This window comes from Lentinula edodes, assembly GCF_021015755.1.
Source record: "Lentinula edodes strain Le(Bin) 0899 ss11 chromosome Unknown C8R40scaffold_35, whole genome shotgun sequence".
NCBI lineage: Eukaryota > Fungi > Basidiomycota > Agaricomycetes > Agaricales > Omphalotaceae > Lentinula > Lentinula edodes.
Window position 1 is genome coordinate 450,713 of NW_025764341.1, and position 16,309 is coordinate 467,021.

Genomic DNA, 16,309 nt, shown 5'->3' on the forward strand with positions numbered 1-16,309 from the left:
TTGTTTAATACCTTCTCTTCCCCAAATGTGCCATAATGTGCGGGATCCCATTAATTCACACTGTGTCGGTTCTTCTCATGGCGCTCTCAATAGATTGTCGATGGTCGGTTTTACACCGAATGCCGCCACTTTCACGCAATGGCCACCTATAAACAAGATTGTCTACGAGAGAACTGTGTCTTCAGCGTCCGCCACACACATCCTTGTACTTTCGTGTTCGGTTCAATGCTGGAATTATTTCTCACTCGCTGCTCATAGATTGCAAATCCCCTAACTGCATTCGAATGATGGCTCAACCTGTCCAAAATCCTATTCGTTTCAGCTCCATGAAATGTGCAAATTGCAGGGCTAGAGACGGTGCGTAGTATGTTCGCATCCATTGATTTATTCTGATTTTCCTGCCCTCTATTTAGGTACGTTTGGTCATCGATGACTGAACTCATTTCTGTAATTTAAAGTAAAGTAAATATCTTAATACCTGGACGTTACTCTAGGTGTACTCTATATCTAAATCAGTATGTGCTTGTATTATGCTTGCTTTGTACTTCGTTCGTACTGGTGAGTTAGGAAGTGTTTGTAAGACACGCTTTCATTTGGTAACTGTATTCCTATTTTGGGTATAATGGATCAGCACTCGGCACTGACCCTTGTATTTTTACGACGGAATACTTATATTGGTCCAAATGGTAGCGTGGCGCTATATCACCTCTATCTTTCACCATGGTCCAAGGCACTGACAATCTCAAAAGCTATGTTCGAGAGGCCGCATTACCCAAAATGACGAACGACAGATTCGCTCCTGCCATACCTCCTGACGGCCACAAGAGTCACTTGAACACCCTCAAAGTACGGCCAGAAGCTTGGAGACGCTTAGAGAATATTTATTCTCTCGAAAATTTTAGGCTAGAAGAGATTATCATAGCTTGTTCGTCCCAGTGAATTGATCTTAGCAATTAGTACTAACCTAACTTCTCCGATGTTTGTAGGGATTGACATGTATCTACCAAGCTATTCACTGGGAGTGAATAACAGAGATGAAGCCACCGGAGAGACTCTTTCGATTCCTTGTCCCGGCACAGATTTCGATATCATGTACATAGAAGAACGAAGGCCGTCAGATCTGAGTCGGTAAGGTGATTCCCGCAATGACACCACTGACAGACACGCGCTGATTCTTATTCGGCTTCAAGGCTTGCTCCATGGATCGATAATCTTGCTCTCATGACCGTTCAACGAATCATCCACCTCATTCAACCAAATACACATATCTGGAGTTTCTCTTTAGCTGAAGAAGGAGATCTCGATCAAGCAATATTCCGATATTACTTGTGGTCGTTACCTAATCATATAATGGAAAGAATGACCGAAGATGCTCGAAAATCTGTCCAGTACTCTTCCGTGATAGTTGCCTTTCAGCCTCCGTGGATTCTGTCGATGCAGGACATCAAAGAATTTGCGAAATGTCGCTCAGTAGGTGCTCCGATCGTTCATATCCACTCAAACTTTGATTGTGTTTTAGTTTCCGCCCTTCAGAGAGCCAGGAAATGCTGTGAGTAACCCATATCCGAGGATATGAGTTGACTAACGTATGCTCGCTGCAGTTCCCTACACCCTTAAATAGCACGCATAGAATATGGGCGAAAGTGAGTTTATTTTTGGCAAAGATATGGAGCTTTGACGAACTCTCATCATCAGTTGTGGGATCTCTGTGTGAGAAGGAACACCCCGTGGTTCGTGTTAACGTCGTACAATCATTGGACGTTTGGCATGTTCTCGAAAGGTCAATAGATGATCTACGTATCTCTTCTAGAGAGACTGAAGGTCCCTTTCGCTTAGGCTGGACCGCTGCCTTCATTTCCGGGGTGTACGAATTCAATGCCTACAGCCCTACGATAACAGAATGTTTAACTTTCTGGATCGCTTCCGCCATGCGAATAGCCACAACGCTTCGCTTTCCTAAGGTGTGTGAAGAGCCTCCGAATTCGCAAACACCCTGCACGGTGTACGACGCGATGGTGCAGTTCCCAGAAGCGGCCGTAGCTCTAGCTCTCCTTGATCATGATCACAACCATCCGGATTAATTTCTCCACGTAGGTCCCTGAACCAGTCCATCTCCCGCCTATTCAAATCGTTGCTCGCAGAAGGGCTGAAATTCCTGAACCAGCGATATCGGAATCAAATTGGGACGGCAAAAGTGTCGGTGAGTATGAAAAAAAAATAGTATGTACAATGGCGACTAATGTTGAGCCAAAAAGAGGCAAATTCTTCTGCTGGTGTTTTCAGAGCTGTTTCACCTGGAGTATCTGATATCGACGAAGGCCCAACGGTTCCGGTTGACAGGTCAAGAGCATATCTTGAGTCCGTACAAAGATGGATGAACGACATGGTCGATAGCAACCACGTTATGGAACCTGTCGACGAACCAGAACCACAGCCCGCAGAAAACGCAGCCCAGCATCCGCCTTTTGATGGAGGAGAATGGCTAGCACCAGATGGCGAATGAGAAGACAATATGTGATGTGTTTGGTATTTGATTCTTCGCGTATGATCAGTCCTCATCTGGTCCTCACAGTTATTTACGAAGCTAATTCGACATTACTACTACTACTACTGTTACTTATTCAACTAGTTTATTATCCGAGCAGACACTACCGCATCAGGTACAAACTGTTTAGAAGATTTATAAATTGGATCCCTCGAGGTACTTGTCTTAGGGGGCAGGACCTACATAAAGTTGGCAATTAAAGATGAAGCAATAACTAGGGGCCTACCGTTGCGATATCATGTAAATAAGGATGCATTGAGAGGTCTTGCACCGAGTAAAACTCAAGCAATAGGGTGAGCGCATCTATCGCAGTGTTAAGTCTGTGTCGATGCAAGAATGTAATATATACCTGCTACGCTTTGCACGTCCTTTTCCGACAATGTAAAGAACTCGATAGCTAGCCGTGATGCATCTGGTGACGGTGCTTTATGAGAAGGCGGGGTTGGCAGTGAGGCAGAGGGGGCGGAAAACGATATTCGCGCATCGAGTGGTAGTGAGTTTGGTCCTTCAGCCATATATTGTGCAAGGACAAAACATGCCGCGGCAATGACTCGTGGTGGGTATAATATACATAACGGTGTACGAAAACTGAAACATTATGAGGCAAATGAATTTACGGTGAACGACGAAAACTCACGAATCATGCGCAAACGTCCACGCATAATCTTGTACCACACGATCATCAGGAATGGCAACGAAAAGGTCCACAAGCTCCGCATGAGGACTGTCAACCGTGAAGTCAAAACAGATGGCTTGTAAGAGATATTCCTCTGTTACGAGTATTGCGGTCTGATATTGATCCACTTCCTGCAATAATGTATGAACGACCGACCAAATTAAATGATGTGCACTACTCACCTTGCATTCCGGAGGGATCTCAGTAATGTCAATGCTCGTGAGTTTTGAATGGTACACCTTCGCGACATCTCTAAGTTTTCGTCCACATTCTTCCGTTTTAGTTGCTAAAAAAATGCAAGCTGCAGCAACATCCTGAAGGAAGACTCGGCGATGAGCAGCTTCAATTCAAGTATTGGCTCTTACTTGCCGATGAAAATCCTGCAAAGAGTATCGCAAGTAGAACCTGTGAAACCAGGTAGCAGCAGTAAAGAGAGCAGGAGAAGGACTGTTCTTGATAATCTAATCAAAACTCAAACCGATAACAATATGTATGAACTGACAGCTTGAGAGAAGTTCCTAAACGAAAGAGGAACTCGACTCCTCTCGATAAATCATACAGCGTCTTGTGCAAAGGTTCTCGGGAAGGATAATGGTAAAGCGCCTCCACAGGAAATAGCCATTGATTGTCCTTGAGCATGGTGACCGTAAGTTTGTAGGCCGTTTGAACTTTGAAGGTGCTGTGATCCAAAATTTAAAGCTCCGACGTCTTGCCGCTTCGCTTCTGGCCTGAGAGAAGGCCGGCGCCTGGAGTTCTCGTTGCGCATTCGTCTTAAGAGGTCTTAAGGCTATACTGGACAACCACTCGATATGCATACATTCATAATGAGCAAAGGCTGTCTGTATTATCAAGCATGATATTCAGTCGACGATACAGTACTTACACTGGAAGGTAATATCTCGCAAGGGTGGTGGATTCAGTCCAGATTCAGTCTTAGGGGGTTTTGGGCGTGAGGAGAACAGTTCACAGGAGCATCTTCTTCGTTTATTTATTAACTCTTCATTGACCGCAAGGATAGGACAGGAAAGTAAGACTATATAGTACGTATACCAAGGTGCCGGGAGCCTCGATAAGGGCAGTTTATCGCCCACCTCCTTTACGTTCTGGATCATAAGGGTGAGTTTGCGAGGGGTGGTGTAGTTATTTGTCGTATTGTAGCGCAATGTGTGGGTGTCGAGGTGAGGTGTGCTGTACACGTATGTGCAGATCTTGTGAAATGAAAATAAATATGAGGCCGCAATTGACCTATAGCTAAGGATCATATCTCGGCTTTGGAACTCTTTGGAATCGCTGGAGTCAACTCTAGTCAACTATATCTTCCCTCCAAAAGTGAATCATCGTCTTGCTGCTGTCAGTTGTGTTATTCGTGCTCCTTATAGCTCATTATGCTGGAGAAAGTAGCATACATGCTGATAATTGAAAGAGTGGCTTCACTGCAGGTCCATGAGGCTTCCTCGACTCTGCAACCAGGCTTTCTTCATGAACGCGTCCAAGCGGCTAGCCCAGGGCTAGCCAGGCCAGTAAGTTTTGGGGTGCCTTCTCCATGGCAAAGAACGTGGACCCCGGTTGTTCTCCTCCTTCCGTCTTGAATTGTTGGAGAACCTGAACTAGAACGCAGGCTAACGCTCCAGTCTCAAATACTCCATCCGTGCAATTAATCCTCGCTATCGCCTGACATGAATGGTAGCCAGTCGTTTTCGAGGCTCCGAGGAGGGTATAACATTCTGATCAAAAGCTTGAGTAAATATGCTCTGGACTTGAAGAGTTGTCTTATGTATGCTTGAGACTAAGTACATGCGAAGCATTGGAACTCAAAAACTCCATCTAACTTTATATTCTCATGCTTCTTATCCTTCACTTAGGCTTATTTTCTACGGAGTGTGTGTTTCAGATTTCAGGCGCGGTGTGGTATTCTGATCTTCGAATACATTCGAAGTCGAGACTAAAATCCCGTCTTCGAAATCCTGATTGGGTTTTATCTTCGGGAACTCTAAATTGCTTCAATGTCCAAAAAGCTATGTATGTCCCAATTCTAAAAGGTTGAAATCTCAGGTGCACGATTCATGCCCCTTTCAGCCCGTTGTACATAGTCTTATCTGTAAATTCACACAAAGTTCAGAGATTCCGCCATCTCATTGATCTTCTTCTCTCCAGGAAAACAAGATGCTGTCTTTCGATTTCGGCCATCGGACTTACATGATTGTTGAGTATAAACCGTAGCTGAGTGAATGTAGACCAGAAGTGGACGCAGGATTAGGTACACCGTACGGGCATAATTCACTCCTCGACTAGTCCGTCGGCGTTCAAACATTCAACGTTCGGTCCTCGGTGATTGCCCTAAAATCTAGAACTTACCTCCTTCACGGAATGTGCTATGTATGTACACGCTTTAGGCGGTCATGAAAACCTGCTCAACGCTACAAGTTGAGTGATTTCCAGACTTTCCCATGAGGGTGAACAAGAGAAAATTCGATGACTGGTTGATGTTCCAAAAATATAAGTACAAGGTACATAAGTAGCTCGCTTCGACTGTGCTCATCTATGTATGTATGCTGACCTCGTCATCGCATGCCAGCGCTGTAACAACTTGGGCATACGTTGTTGACCAAAGGATCTGAGAAAACAAAATGTGTCACTTCTGGAGTACCGGGCGCAAAGAACTCACTATATTGTTCGGGAAATTGACGACTGAGGAACATGGGAGCGTAATGAGCGTGATACGCTTCCAGTGATGATATTACAATCTACTCACTATTGCCAACAGGTTTTGGAACAGTTGGGACCACAGTCTGGAGGGTGGTAAGCACTGAACTTGCAAAATCGGTCGGCACATGGTATCTGAACAGAACGTGTGAGTATAGTATTTGATTCCACTCAGTTATCCACGTCCTAACCAATACGTCTGGCTGTAAAAGAATCAATCAGATGGAAGCTTCGAATACCAATGAGATGGTATGGACCTCTCTAATGACGTGCCCGCATCGACTGTAAGTGTTTTGTACCCTGCTTGGGGCGTCAGATACTTAAACGAGCGGTGAAGATAAGTCGTACTGTCTGTATCGACACATTGCTGTAGATTGAGTGCCCAGAGAATTCGAGATTGAAGTGCGAAATTGCAGTTATTCTCCAGCATTCTCTCTTTTATACGAGCTTTTCAAAAGGCCCGATATCTTTCAACTAAGGTCGTCCTCCATCGATCAGGATTATGTCGGGCCGTTGAAATATCAGAGATTTTGTATTTTATAGAGGCCGCTTCGAATAATCACATACCTTCAACTGAGATCCGACCAACTTCTCCTTGTGCTCATGTTTTCATTGCGTCATTGGGCAAGCCTAGAAGTTTTTTTGCACCCAAAGAAGGCCATGAAAACGAGTATTGTATTTCGTGTTCAATAAATTGAGTGCCATCGGCATCCTGCAACCTGTTTTGTACATTATGGATACAACTGGCCAATCAAAGATAAGCCACCGCAAAGAGAGCATCAAGGCGTTTTCGGAAAACTTACAAAAAGTCATTGCAGGGAGAGATGCATATGAATACCATTCGGCTATCTGAATGGGACGGGGATATGCGAAGTCAATCTGAGATTCGTTGCAAAGAGACATCGAGAACACTCTTTGAGGGATGGTCAAAACATGGGTCGTCCCAAATTCGCTCAAAGCATATGTACTGACCTGTACAGGAGAAAGATACCTTCAACGGAAGAAGTAGCACGTAAGCGACGATTTAATTTTCGGTTAATTCATCGAGCCATTTCAGGCCACTTCCAGTCGCTTCCCTTTACTTCCATCCAATGACGACCTTCTGGTAACACGAAAAGGACCAGGAGACCATGATCCGTCCAGCCCTGATTCCCCGATATTCCGGAAGTCGCAACTGTTCAGACGATGCAGAAATCACTTGCGAAATGCAGACGTTCATAAATGATCGGATAAACGTTGTGGCTAGACTCGCGTTACATATCGCAACTCCGAACTCTAAAGTGCATCGATTTTGGAAGAATGAGACGGGATAGAAGTATCATGTACAGATGCAAGAAACCACGCGCCAAGCGAAACGAGTCAAACGCCCAGAAGTGGGAACATAGTCGCGTCAGATTTTATCCTGCAAACATGCCGACCAGATATTGACTGACACCTTCCGGGGTCAAAGAACCCACATCGCTGAACACGAGCGAAATTAGATCGGGCCTGAAAGGTACGAGGCCAAGGTTGTTGAGTTTATCCGAACCCAAAAAATAATGAGTTAGTACCTCGTATAATCGACGTCTGGATTGTTTCGAGCGATGTCTTCCTGTGATATCTTGATCGGGCTGCTGTTGGAAGAAAAGCTAGAAGAAGACTCGGAAGGAAGGCCGGAAGAGGCTGGACGAGCTCTAGCACTCAGAGCTTGAGGAAAAGATAGCACGCCGGGATTATGACTTGGAAGATCATATTGTGAAAGTGGGAACATCCGATGAAATTTGTAGCTAAATTGGGAAAAGTGAGCCCATTACCACTCAGGAGGAGGGAAAATGAATACCTTTCCGCGAGGGCGTAAAATGGTTTATTTGCAGCTTTTGCTATAATCGCAATCTGGTTACTCCCAACCGCATTCACGAGTCCGCCGCTCTCGACGACCGCCTCAGACCCCATGAGCACAAAATCGACTTTTTCTATGGCATATGCAACCGCAGAATCCAGTACGACTGTGCAAGGAATACCTGCGGTCGTCAGCATCTCCGCGGTTTTTATTCTTCGAATTCGGTCAATGATCAGCAGTGAAGAAAGCTGAAAACGCCCACCCCATGCCCCGTGGTCGTGCCTCCGTCACAAAAACTAAAACAAAAGGCATGAGAAATGGAACTCGTCTGTTGTGCTGATCCCGATGGTTCACCTGATATTCGTTTCCTTTTATGAGCCATGAGCAGAGTTTGTAGAACCACTCTTGAATACGAGTGGGTCAGTATCTGAGCACACAAACGTCCATCATCGTGTCAATCGATAAACATCCACAGCTTACCACGGAATCATCTTTGATAAAATCAAATGCCAGTTCCGCAATCTTTGTCCTGTATGCTAACGCCTCCTCGGCATACTGCTGTCCTTGCCGAATTAGTTCTGTTTTCAACTCCGAGAAACTCTGGGAGCTGAATTTGAGAACATTATCTACCGAACGGAAGTTTCAATACTCACCGCCGCGTCATGAGGAAATAATGTTATGAACTCTATGAAGAGTTCGCATCCAGCATTGAGGCCTATCGGGTTAGATGAATGCTTGCTCAAGGCTTCTGCGGCACCCTTGAGCTCATTGAGCAATTCGAACATCGTTCCCGCTAGGCACCAAGATCAGATTGAGCGTGTCCGAAGAATGCCACACGAGGAAAACGTACCGTTCGACTGTTTCATCATTTCAGTCAGAGCGAGTATAGCAGCTAACGGAGTAGAAAGCTTCTGGCCTTGAGCCTATACAATATCAGCACATATGAGTTCGACCGACGCACATCCTCATTTTTTAACAATCGTTGATAAGATTCGTGGATTTGGAGATCAGTCATTTCCAAGTAGGGATTCCCGACTGTGCACAGTGTTATGTCCTCCTTGCAGTATCCAGGTGCTAGTATATACAGAATATAGAGCTGAATACTAGATCGTGTTGATGAAAACCTGATACTTGCTAACTTGAATGGGGAGTCACAGCTGTGTTTATGAGCGCTTAAGCCACGTGCACACATACATATACAACGCCGACGTCCGTTCCTCGTTGTTCCTCGACTTCATGCCATGCCAAAACCGCGGCAAGCCTTACAAATGTATGTATGTAGAACTTGCCGTTGAATCCCGGCGCGGTATACTCCATACCTGATCAAGCAGCCCTTGCACGAGCTGTCGTTCAGTTCACCTCTCCTCTCTCTTCCGGCGACCGTTGCCAATGACTCTGATCTTGGGACTGTGAACGGAATATTGAAATGGACCACCGGGCTATTCAAGTTCTATGTAAAATCCTTTATCTTTACGGGGCAGCTGGCAGCGGTCGGACTCCGACATTCACCTAACGCGTCGCGGCAAGTTAGCATTTGGTGACAAGGGTCGAATATCGATGAAACGGCGAATAAAGTAAGTTATGTAAATTCTCCTTTTTCTATGTAGTTCTGCTCAGGTTCTGCTCGTTCTGCTGAACGCCTTGAGACACCTTTCAAAACTAGTCCTGTTGCAAGGAATGAAGAAAATTTGGTTCTGGAAGAACTTACATATATATTCATTTGTTTGCAAGAACGAACACCTTGTGTAAATCTGAGATGTAGACGGGTCGAAGTGTTTCAGGCGAAAGTGTACGTTGCTACAGGAACCGTGACAACCCAAGTGCTTATTCCAAGGCGCAAGATCTGGGAGTCGAGAGGCGCGTATACCGTCAAAAAAATATAAGACATACATATATAGTACTCCGATAGCACTACACATGAATACAAAAAGTTCCCGAAATGCATGGTCGAGGCTTTTTCGGAATAAGGACAGGTCTTGAGATGAGCGGTGGATGGAGGGAAGAACACCAATTTAGGCAGAGAATCCGGGAAAAACTCAGAAAAACTCATAAAATTTAGTAGGAAGTTACCTAAGAAGGAAAGGGGGTGCTCGGCGCCGTGGAACGTTTTTTAATGGGCGGGTCAGAAATTCAAAAAAAATTAAATGGTGAGCCGTGGCCCTTTTCGTCGGGCACTGATAAAGCCAGCCCTGTTATGCTTTTCCTTCACCTCGTTCTCTCCCTCTGAGCATCCGTCCTTCCAGCTCCAGCTCACTGTCTTATTCCTTCTGGCCTGCTGTGCAACGGCTGATAATACCTGTATCTGTTAGCAAACCCTTGGTCCTAACATCTACTGCTCACTTATTACCAATACAGAAGAACGGAAGCTCACTACTGGACAGTATGCAGGCATCACATTCCAAACCCGAGGTCGTCTTCTCCAGCGACGTACGCAACATGGATGATTGGGCTAGACGCACCCGTATTCCTCTTACCACGGCGGAAGCATTAGGTGCAACTTATGCACGTGCTCACCGCTGGCTTCAGACCCTGCGCCTGCAACTAATCCGTAACCACAATTGGAAGGACGTCTCTCCTTCTGATCCCCGAATGCTCTTCTCCCTCGAAACATCCTCCATTTGGCGTTCTTCCGTCGGCCTCCCGGCTGGTCCTTCCTTGCGCCTGCAGCTTCCAGTCCATGCCAGTTCCTTTTTTTCGCCTGAACGGCGCGTTCAATGGCAGATGGTCTTCCATAGTGACATATTCGAATCAGTACGGAAGATATGTCCTCCTATCAATGACATTCTTAGTCTAATACAATGCCTGCTCACGGGTCTCGTCACCGTCGCGTTCGAAGAACAAATGTCCCAAGGCATCTATCGTACCACTCGTGGTCTTCCTCCCGCCGCTTGGGTGAATGCTAACGAAGCCATACTGAACGAAATATTCGGGACCACGCACTTCAAGGCTTTGCGGAGAGCTTGCGCTGACACGGAGAGCGCGTACAAGCTCGAAGTGTTGCCTCATCGCCGTTAAGTAGGACAGGACTAGGCTGGATCCAAAAACAAAGAAGGAGCTGTACGCAGCCGTCCTAATCTTTTTGCTTTGCATGAATGTTTTCCACGAAACACCCTCTTGCTAATGTTGTCGTATGTTACTCTCCATGGGATTTTGTCAGTGTCGTCCTGCGTCCTTCCCACACATCTAATTCCTTGCTGTCTTACACTGCTTTCTGACCTTTGCATCGTTTACTTATCCCCTAAACTCTTTATATTTCTCTACGCATCTGCTTGATCCTATGCACATCTAGATAACTTACGTCGCCGCTACGTATACTACTCTCATCACATCTAATTATTCGCACTTCGCTCGCATGTATTCATATTTTGGTCCGTCACCTTCTATAGTATTGTGTCCCTAGCTATCTCGGGATAGTACACTACGAGTCGCTTTAGTTATAGTACTACAGCATATAAAAATGATAACAAGCCCGGCGTCAGTTTAGACGCGCAGTTTGATTGGTCCAGAACAAAAACTTTGACCGCGACTTCCAAGAGCCGAAATGTCTTCCGCCGTCCTTTGCCAAAGCGAAACCTGTATCAACGGTAATCCCCCGTCACGGATGGAATGCCCTACGTGTAGCAAGTATGACTCTTCAGCGCGGGGGCGATCTTGTGGGTAAATGTTGACTGAGCCATCCAGATTAGGCATCCGAGGTTCGTTCTTCTGCAGTCAGGAATGTTACAAGGCAGGATGTGAGTTCTCATTGTATTATCCGAAACAAATTGCAACTCATCCTCGGACCAGGGGTAAGTCAGCTTTCAAGTGCTCGGTTCAATCTCACATTGGTACAGAGAGCACACAAATTGATTCACGAACTGGCGAAGAACCCTGGCTCCTCCGTGAATGTTGGAAAGAGTCGTGCGTGCTGGACCAATCTAGATAATACCGCTCATTCACCTTTACTTCAGCTGATTCCTACAATCCGTTTCCTAATTTTTCTTTTACTGGTACCGTCCGACCATTGTATCCGCTGTCTCCTCGGCGCACGGTCCCGGGCCATATTCCTCGACCTGACTATGCCACAACCGGTACAATTGAACATTTTTTTCCAAGCAGTGTCCGAGCTTATTTCATCTACTTTGCTCCCACAGGAAGACCAAATTCGGAAATGAGGGAAGCTGGTCAACCTCCACGGATTCTCTCTTCGGAGGAAATAGAGAAAATGCGTACGGCCTGTCGGGTATGCACTTCGATTTCTCGGATAAGTACATATGCTTACACTGGACCATAGCTTTCCCGAGAGGTCCTCGATATCGCTGCATCACATGTACGTGCCGGAATAACCACCGACGAATTAGATGAAATCGTGCACAATGCGACCATAGAACGAAACGCCTACCCGTCTACCTTGAATTACAGGAACTATCCGAAGTCGGTGTGCACGTTAGTCTTTTTTAAGTCTTTAGAGTCTGCTACTGCTGGTATTAAGATGTGCTCAATCAAAGGTCTATAAACGAAGTCATATGTCATGGAATTCCTGATCAACGAATCCTACAAGAAGGGGACATCGTCAACATTGGTATGCCATCCGGTATCTTGACGAGCAGTTGCTGTTTGCTGACAACATATTGTCAGATGTGAGCTTGTTCTATGATGGTGAGTTTTTTTTGTTCATTCGATCAGACTGGGTCCCGCTACTTTAATTTTTTTGTCTCAAGGCTATCATGGGGACGTCAATGCGACCTACCCCGTTGGAAAAATCGATGAAGACTCTCAGAAACTGATCCGAACCACCCGCGAAAGCCTGGATGCCTCTATCAAACTGTGCAAACCAGGGGCTCTTTTCCGTGACCTTGGAAAGGCCATGTGAGTACTCTACTTCTTCGCATAAATAAATATTGAGTCTGAGCATCTCGTCGGCCGTCCTTATCTAACTAAGCGAACCCATCGCACGCGCCAATGGATGTGCCGTCGTCAGATCGTATACCGGTCATGGTATCCACGAGCTATTCCATTGCTCACCAAATATCCCGCATTACGCCAAGAATAAGGCGGTCGGGACCATGAAGACTGGCATGGTAAGCCTGTGTGTACGGTCCCACCTTTCATTGTACCTAACGTAGATTTTCAAAAAAAAAAAAGATATTCACCATTGAACCGGTAATTTCTTTCCCAGGTCCGACAGCCTCGGCTTTGTCCTGACGAGGTCACTTTTATAGATGCTTAACCTCGGAACAAATTGGTCGGAAATTCATTGGCCTGATAACTGGACGGCTACCACTGTAGACGGGAAACGTAGCGCCCAATTTGAGGAGACCTTGCTGTAAGTCGACCATTTGCACCAATCAGCCTCTAATTGATGAATCTGGATAGCATCACGGAGACGGGGGTTGAAATCCTCACTGCAGGGAGATCTCCATCGATCTAAAAATTTGCCTCCGCATGCGACAATTATTATTTTGATACCGCGGAAGCAAAACTCTAAAGCGTGAACCTTAGAATGTTCTATTCAGCTAATCGGGACACCTGGCCTCACAGGGCAGGTCTAGACGACGACTAAGTAGACACTAGTAGACAGGTCTCCGATATCTCATATCGGGACATATCAGGAGCATCATCGCAAGCTTGAGATTATCCGATATAGAGATGATAACCTCTTTTTATCTAAGCTGCAAAAAAATCCTTGTGAAGCTGACATGTCGCCTTGTTCGCTGAGCATTTATCTTTGTCGGTCTTAGGTCTTTTTCACGTTCGCAGGTGCAAGCCGGAAACCGAAGAACAGTACTACAACTAAGCCAAATTAATACGGAATACACACAATTGTCTATGTTATATTATTGACTGTCCAGTTTTTCCCTGACGAATCTCTTCGTTGAGATCTCCAGTGGCGTCAGGAAAAGGTTCTCGTCGGTCCACAGCAGCCAATCGCTGCACCGGAACTCCATCAGAGAGGCTTTCCCTCCTGGCTCGATGTCCAGTCCGAATTTGCAAGCCATCGTCATCAGGAGACGAAGGGCTGAACGCAGAAGGAACATCCGTCCCAGTCGTTTGTGCCAATGATGAGAGACGAAGGCGTTGCAGATTTGCATAAGAATTATTACGACTGCGAGTTTTACTGCCCAAATGATCATCATGACCCGGTACAAGTCCAATGACATGATCGTAGTCGCCTGCGTCTTCCTCATCTGAATCTTCCGGTGTGCCAGTATGACTGGGTTCTTCGAAAGACCCAGCCCACGCGCTGGTACCACGATGGGCACTCCTACTCCATCCGAACAATCGCTCGTCAATCCAAGTCATCGGATGAATCAATCCTAAACCCTGTGCGTCAACAGCCCCAGTGCTACTCTTCCTCCGCCATAAGCCGGGTGTGCCGGACGACGGAGGAGCACTAGCAGAAGGTAACATTCGCCACTGAATTCGATCAGTTACATTCTGTTGAGTCGGAAGAGAATGACAAACCTGGTTGAAATCTTCATAAAGTTTTGGACCAAAATCGTTTATAACGTCGGCCACTTCATTAGAAAGTTGCTCTCTCATGGCTCTTAGTTTATCAAGGGTTCGCTGTTGTCCGGGAACTAATGCTACCACCAGAGGACGAAGGGATCTACACGAAATGTGAAATTCGCGCCCCTCAAGGAAAGAAAGAAAGATACTTTAGAACATCCATTCCTGCTTCACCGAATTTTAATGCAGCGATATTCATGAAAGGCAATGCCATGAAGACGATAAGCGGGGTCATGATTTTCCATTTCGTTGTCGCGTTCGCACGGATCGCAATGAGAGTCGCAAGGAAGGCATATAGCAGATACAACACAGGGGCAACACCAAGTGAGATGAGAACCTTCCAAGTTGCGAGGACATCCCGCCCTTTGAGTTTGACCGTGGAAGCAGCAAGTGCCTCTGCAGGACTGATGAGAGGATATGACTTGGTCAGGGGAGAATGGAACCTACCCTTAGCTTTTTGCCTGGATAAGATAGAGGCGAGTATGAAGATTGGTCCGTTTAATATTGTACCGGGGAGGGCGAAAATGGTCCAGACAATGAGTAAGCCAACGCGATATGTCAACAACCCCAAAGTTTTCCAATTGGCTTTTTGGGCCCTAGGTACCTGGAAAGATGTGAGCGGCGACAATGACATGACAGGTTTCTTCGACGGAATGACGCACCTGATGATCACGTAGTCCCAAATCGCGCAATAAACGATTGTATTTGAGAACATCTTGGCGCAGCTTCTGGATACGATGCTCATCTTTGAAGTGCGTGTAGCCTTCCAATAAACGTCTATTCAATTCGACAACTTGACCCAGTGTTAGATGCTGGGCAGGTGTCTTATATAGTCGCCGCGCAGCTTGTATCAACTACGAAATACGTTTCGGAAGATGTATTGAATGGACTCAGTGAAGACTTACCATAAGTGTGTCGTAATCAGGAGCCCGTACTGTGACTGTTTTCAGCCCGTCGTATATCAGATCGAGAAATTTTGAGACGGCCTCTCGTTTTTGAACGCCGCCCTGTTTATACATTTCCACAAACTCGGTAGGTACGTCTAATGCGGACCCAAATTCGATGACTGCACGAGAACGGAATCGATGGGGATGGAAATAAGAAAACCCAACAGGAACGATTTTGACATGACATTCCGGATCGTTCGCCATTGCACCTAGAGCCATTATTGATACTCCAGCTTTCAACGGTAAAAGGTCTGTACGATCATGACTACCACCTGTTGATTTGAAAAAAGTTCATGGAATGACAAAAAACATGAGAAGGTCGTGTCGTACCTTCAGGAAATATGCCAATACTACCCCCATGTCTTAGTGATTCGTACACATACTGATACATCTGCTGCTGGTCGACGTATGGAAGGATTTTGAATTCGAGGCCAACCTGTCCATCTCTGCGAAGTTCTGCGAGCTTTTCTTTCACTTTAGCTGTTCGCTTCCCACTGTCTCCTCCGAATTCCTTCTTGATTCTGAGCTGCGTATCTGATACGACTTCTGCAACCTCCGCAGTCGCATAATTGACCGTCTTCGGCAACATAATCTGCATTCGAGGTGAAAACTCGGTCGTGAATTGCGTTCCCTCTCCGATGACAAGACATGGATCTTCTTCCGCAAGGCAGACCTTCCCAGTGCCTGGTTTTGCATCGTCAGCAGCACGCGCGACGGGAATCGAGCCCATTAAACGCGAGAATAGTCCTACGAATTGGCGGTTCAAACTGGAATAAAAATGAGGATTGAAAGCCGTAGCCGTCGATGCAGAACTGACCTCTTTGCTGCAGTGAGGAATTGGACATGCCGATGTGTTTCTCTGTGCACTTGCAGACTTAAAAGTAAAGGGTCAAGGAACTACAGAGCCTTAGCGGTATGATATGTACGACAAATATGCACATACCTGATTATTGTGAGGAGCAGCCACAAATATGACGGGGCCTTTGCGAGGGATGTTGAAGGCACCTCTAGGACGAATTTCACGAAAGAAGATGTTGACAATGAGTTTCCAGAAAAGGATGGAGGCCTCATAGTTCAAGTGAGAGCTATCAATTTTAACTGGAGTAGCAGCAGCCATGTCCACCATGAAA

General features: G+C 46.0%; 8 protein-coding genes across 8 annotated transcripts; 3 read left to right on the forward strand and 5 right to left on the reverse strand.

Moving 5' to 3' along the window:
* Window positions 1-720: 720 nt before the first annotated feature.
* C8R40DRAFT_1053982 (uncharacterized protein) lies at window positions 721-2,081 on the forward strand (the record flags this gene model as incomplete). Its single annotated transcript, XM_046224901.1, has 7 exons — window positions 721-935; window positions 958-1,128; window positions 1,191-1,470; window positions 1,520-1,549; window positions 1,602-1,643; window positions 1,696-1,780; window positions 1,837-2,081. The coding sequence occupies 7 exons, from the start codon at window positions 721-723 to the stop codon at window positions 2,079-2,081; spliced, it is 1,068 nt and encodes a 355-aa protein (XP_046082972.1).
* Window positions 2,082-2,759: 678 nt separating this feature from the next.
* Window positions 2,760-4,214, reverse strand: C8R40DRAFT_1206596 (cyclin-like protein; the record flags this gene model as incomplete). The annotated part of the gene is given in 6 exon segments (XM_046233165.1): window positions 2,760-2,894; window positions 2,911-3,133; window positions 3,183-3,352; window positions 3,404-3,535; window positions 3,587-3,668; window positions 3,724-4,214. The coding sequence occupies 6 exon segments, from the start codon at window positions 3,858-3,860 to the stop codon at window positions 2,760-2,762; spliced, it is 879 nt and encodes a 292-aa protein (XP_046082973.1). The 5' UTR covers window positions 3,861-4,214.
* A 1,491-nt stretch (window positions 4,215-5,705) lies between these two features.
* On the reverse strand, window positions 5,706-6,644 carry C8R40DRAFT_1120693 (uncharacterized protein). The gene is made up of 4 exons (XM_046228778.1): window positions 6,262-6,644; window positions 6,147-6,208; window positions 5,986-6,020; window positions 5,706-5,931 (listed from the first exon to the last, which is right to left on the reverse strand). The coding sequence occupies exons 1-4, from the start codon at window positions 6,352-6,354 to the stop codon at window positions 5,783-5,785; spliced, it is 339 nt and encodes a 112-aa protein (XP_046082974.1). The 5' UTR covers window positions 6,355-6,644; the 3' UTR covers window positions 5,706-5,782.
* A 677-nt stretch (window positions 6,645-7,321) lies between these two features.
* C8R40DRAFT_1053797 (uncharacterized protein) lies at window positions 7,322-8,758 on the reverse strand (the record flags this gene model as incomplete). Its single annotated transcript, XM_046224888.1, has 9 exons — window positions 7,322-7,412; window positions 7,475-7,690; window positions 7,744-7,956; window positions 8,006-8,039; window positions 8,098-8,170; window positions 8,227-8,343; window positions 8,397-8,536; window positions 8,594-8,651; window positions 8,705-8,758. The coding sequence occupies 9 exons, from the start codon at window positions 8,756-8,758 to the stop codon at window positions 7,322-7,324; spliced, it is 996 nt and encodes a 331-aa protein (XP_046082975.1).
* A 148-nt stretch (window positions 8,759-8,906) lies between these two features.
* C8R40DRAFT_1120700 (uncharacterized protein) lies at window positions 8,907-9,694 on the reverse strand. Its single transcript, XM_046228779.1, has one exon. It carries the CDS (start codon window positions 9,660-9,662, stop codon window positions 9,357-9,359), a length of 306 nt encoding a protein of 101 aa, XP_046082976.1. The 5' UTR covers window positions 9,663-9,694; the 3' UTR covers window positions 8,907-9,356.
* On the forward strand, window positions 9,695-11,219 carry C8R40DRAFT_1120707 (uncharacterized protein). The gene has a single exon (XM_046228780.1). The coding sequence runs from the start codon at window positions 10,126-10,128 to the stop codon at window positions 10,756-10,758; it is 633 nt and encodes a 210-aa protein (XP_046082977.1). The 5' UTR covers window positions 9,695-10,125; the 3' UTR covers window positions 10,759-11,219.
* On the forward strand, window positions 11,022-13,354 carry C8R40DRAFT_538090 (peptidase M24, structural domain-containing protein). Its single transcript, XM_046235377.1, has 13 exons — window positions 11,022-11,367; window positions 11,425-11,481; window positions 11,579-11,643; window positions 11,694-11,813; window positions 11,877-11,965; window positions 12,017-12,168; window positions 12,231-12,304; window positions 12,361-12,381; window positions 12,444-12,591; window positions 12,665-12,803; window positions 12,868-12,885; window positions 12,945-13,048; window positions 13,099-13,354. Exons 1-13 carry the CDS (start codon window positions 11,285-11,287, stop codon window positions 13,151-13,153), a joined length of 1,125 nt encoding a protein of 374 aa, XP_046082978.1. The 5' UTR covers window positions 11,022-11,284; the 3' UTR covers window positions 13,154-13,354.
* Window positions 13,355-13,554: 200 nt separating this feature from the next.
* Window positions 13,555-16,296, reverse strand: C8R40DRAFT_1053734 (glycerol-3-phosphate O-acyltransferase; the record flags this gene model as incomplete). Its single annotated transcript, XM_046224880.1, has 9 exons — window positions 13,555-14,139; window positions 14,188-14,332; window positions 14,382-14,628; window positions 14,680-14,836; window positions 14,895-15,086; window positions 15,138-15,451; window positions 15,510-15,946; window positions 15,997-16,076; window positions 16,123-16,296. 9 exons carry the CDS (start codon window positions 16,294-16,296, stop codon window positions 13,555-13,557), a joined length of 2,331 nt encoding a protein of 776 aa, XP_046082979.1.
* Between the last annotated feature and the right edge of the window lie 13 nt (window positions 16,297-16,309).

Excerpts from the sequence above, each read along its gene's own strand:
- C8R40DRAFT_1120707 (XM_046228780.1), top strand. The coding sequence starts at position 10,126 with ATGCAGGCATCACATTCCAAACCCGAGGTCGTCTTCTCCAGCGACGTA.
- C8R40DRAFT_538090 (XM_046235377.1), top strand. The coding sequence starts at position 11,285 with ATGTCTTCCGCCGTCCTTTGCCAAAGCGAAACCTGTATCAACGGTAAT. Across the intron at positions 11,482-11,578 it reads TGTTACAAGGCAGGATGTGA|AGCACACAAATTGATTCACG; the intron begins GTTCTCATTGTA and ends ATTGGTACAGAG. Across the intron at positions 12,169-12,230 it reads TATCCGAAGTCGGTGTGCAC|GTCTATAAACGAAGTCATAT; the intron begins GTTAGTCTTTTT and ends GCTCAATCAAAG.
- C8R40DRAFT_1120693 (XM_046228778.1), bottom strand. The coding sequence starts at position 6,354 with ATGCTGGAGAATAACTGCAATTTCGCACTTCAATCTCGAATTCTCTGG. Across the intron at positions 6,209-6,261 it reads ATACAGACAGTACGACTTAT|AGTCGATGCGGGCACGTCAT; the intron begins CTTCACCGCTCG and ends CAAAACACTTAC. Across the intron at positions 5,932-5,985 it reads GGTCCCAACTGTTCCAAAAC|ATTACGCTCCCATGTTCCTC; the intron begins CTGTTGGCAATA and ends CGTATCACGCTC.
- C8R40DRAFT_1120700 (XM_046228779.1), bottom strand. The coding sequence starts at position 9,662 with ATGTGTAGTGCTATCGGAGTACTATATATGTATGTCTTATATTTTTTT.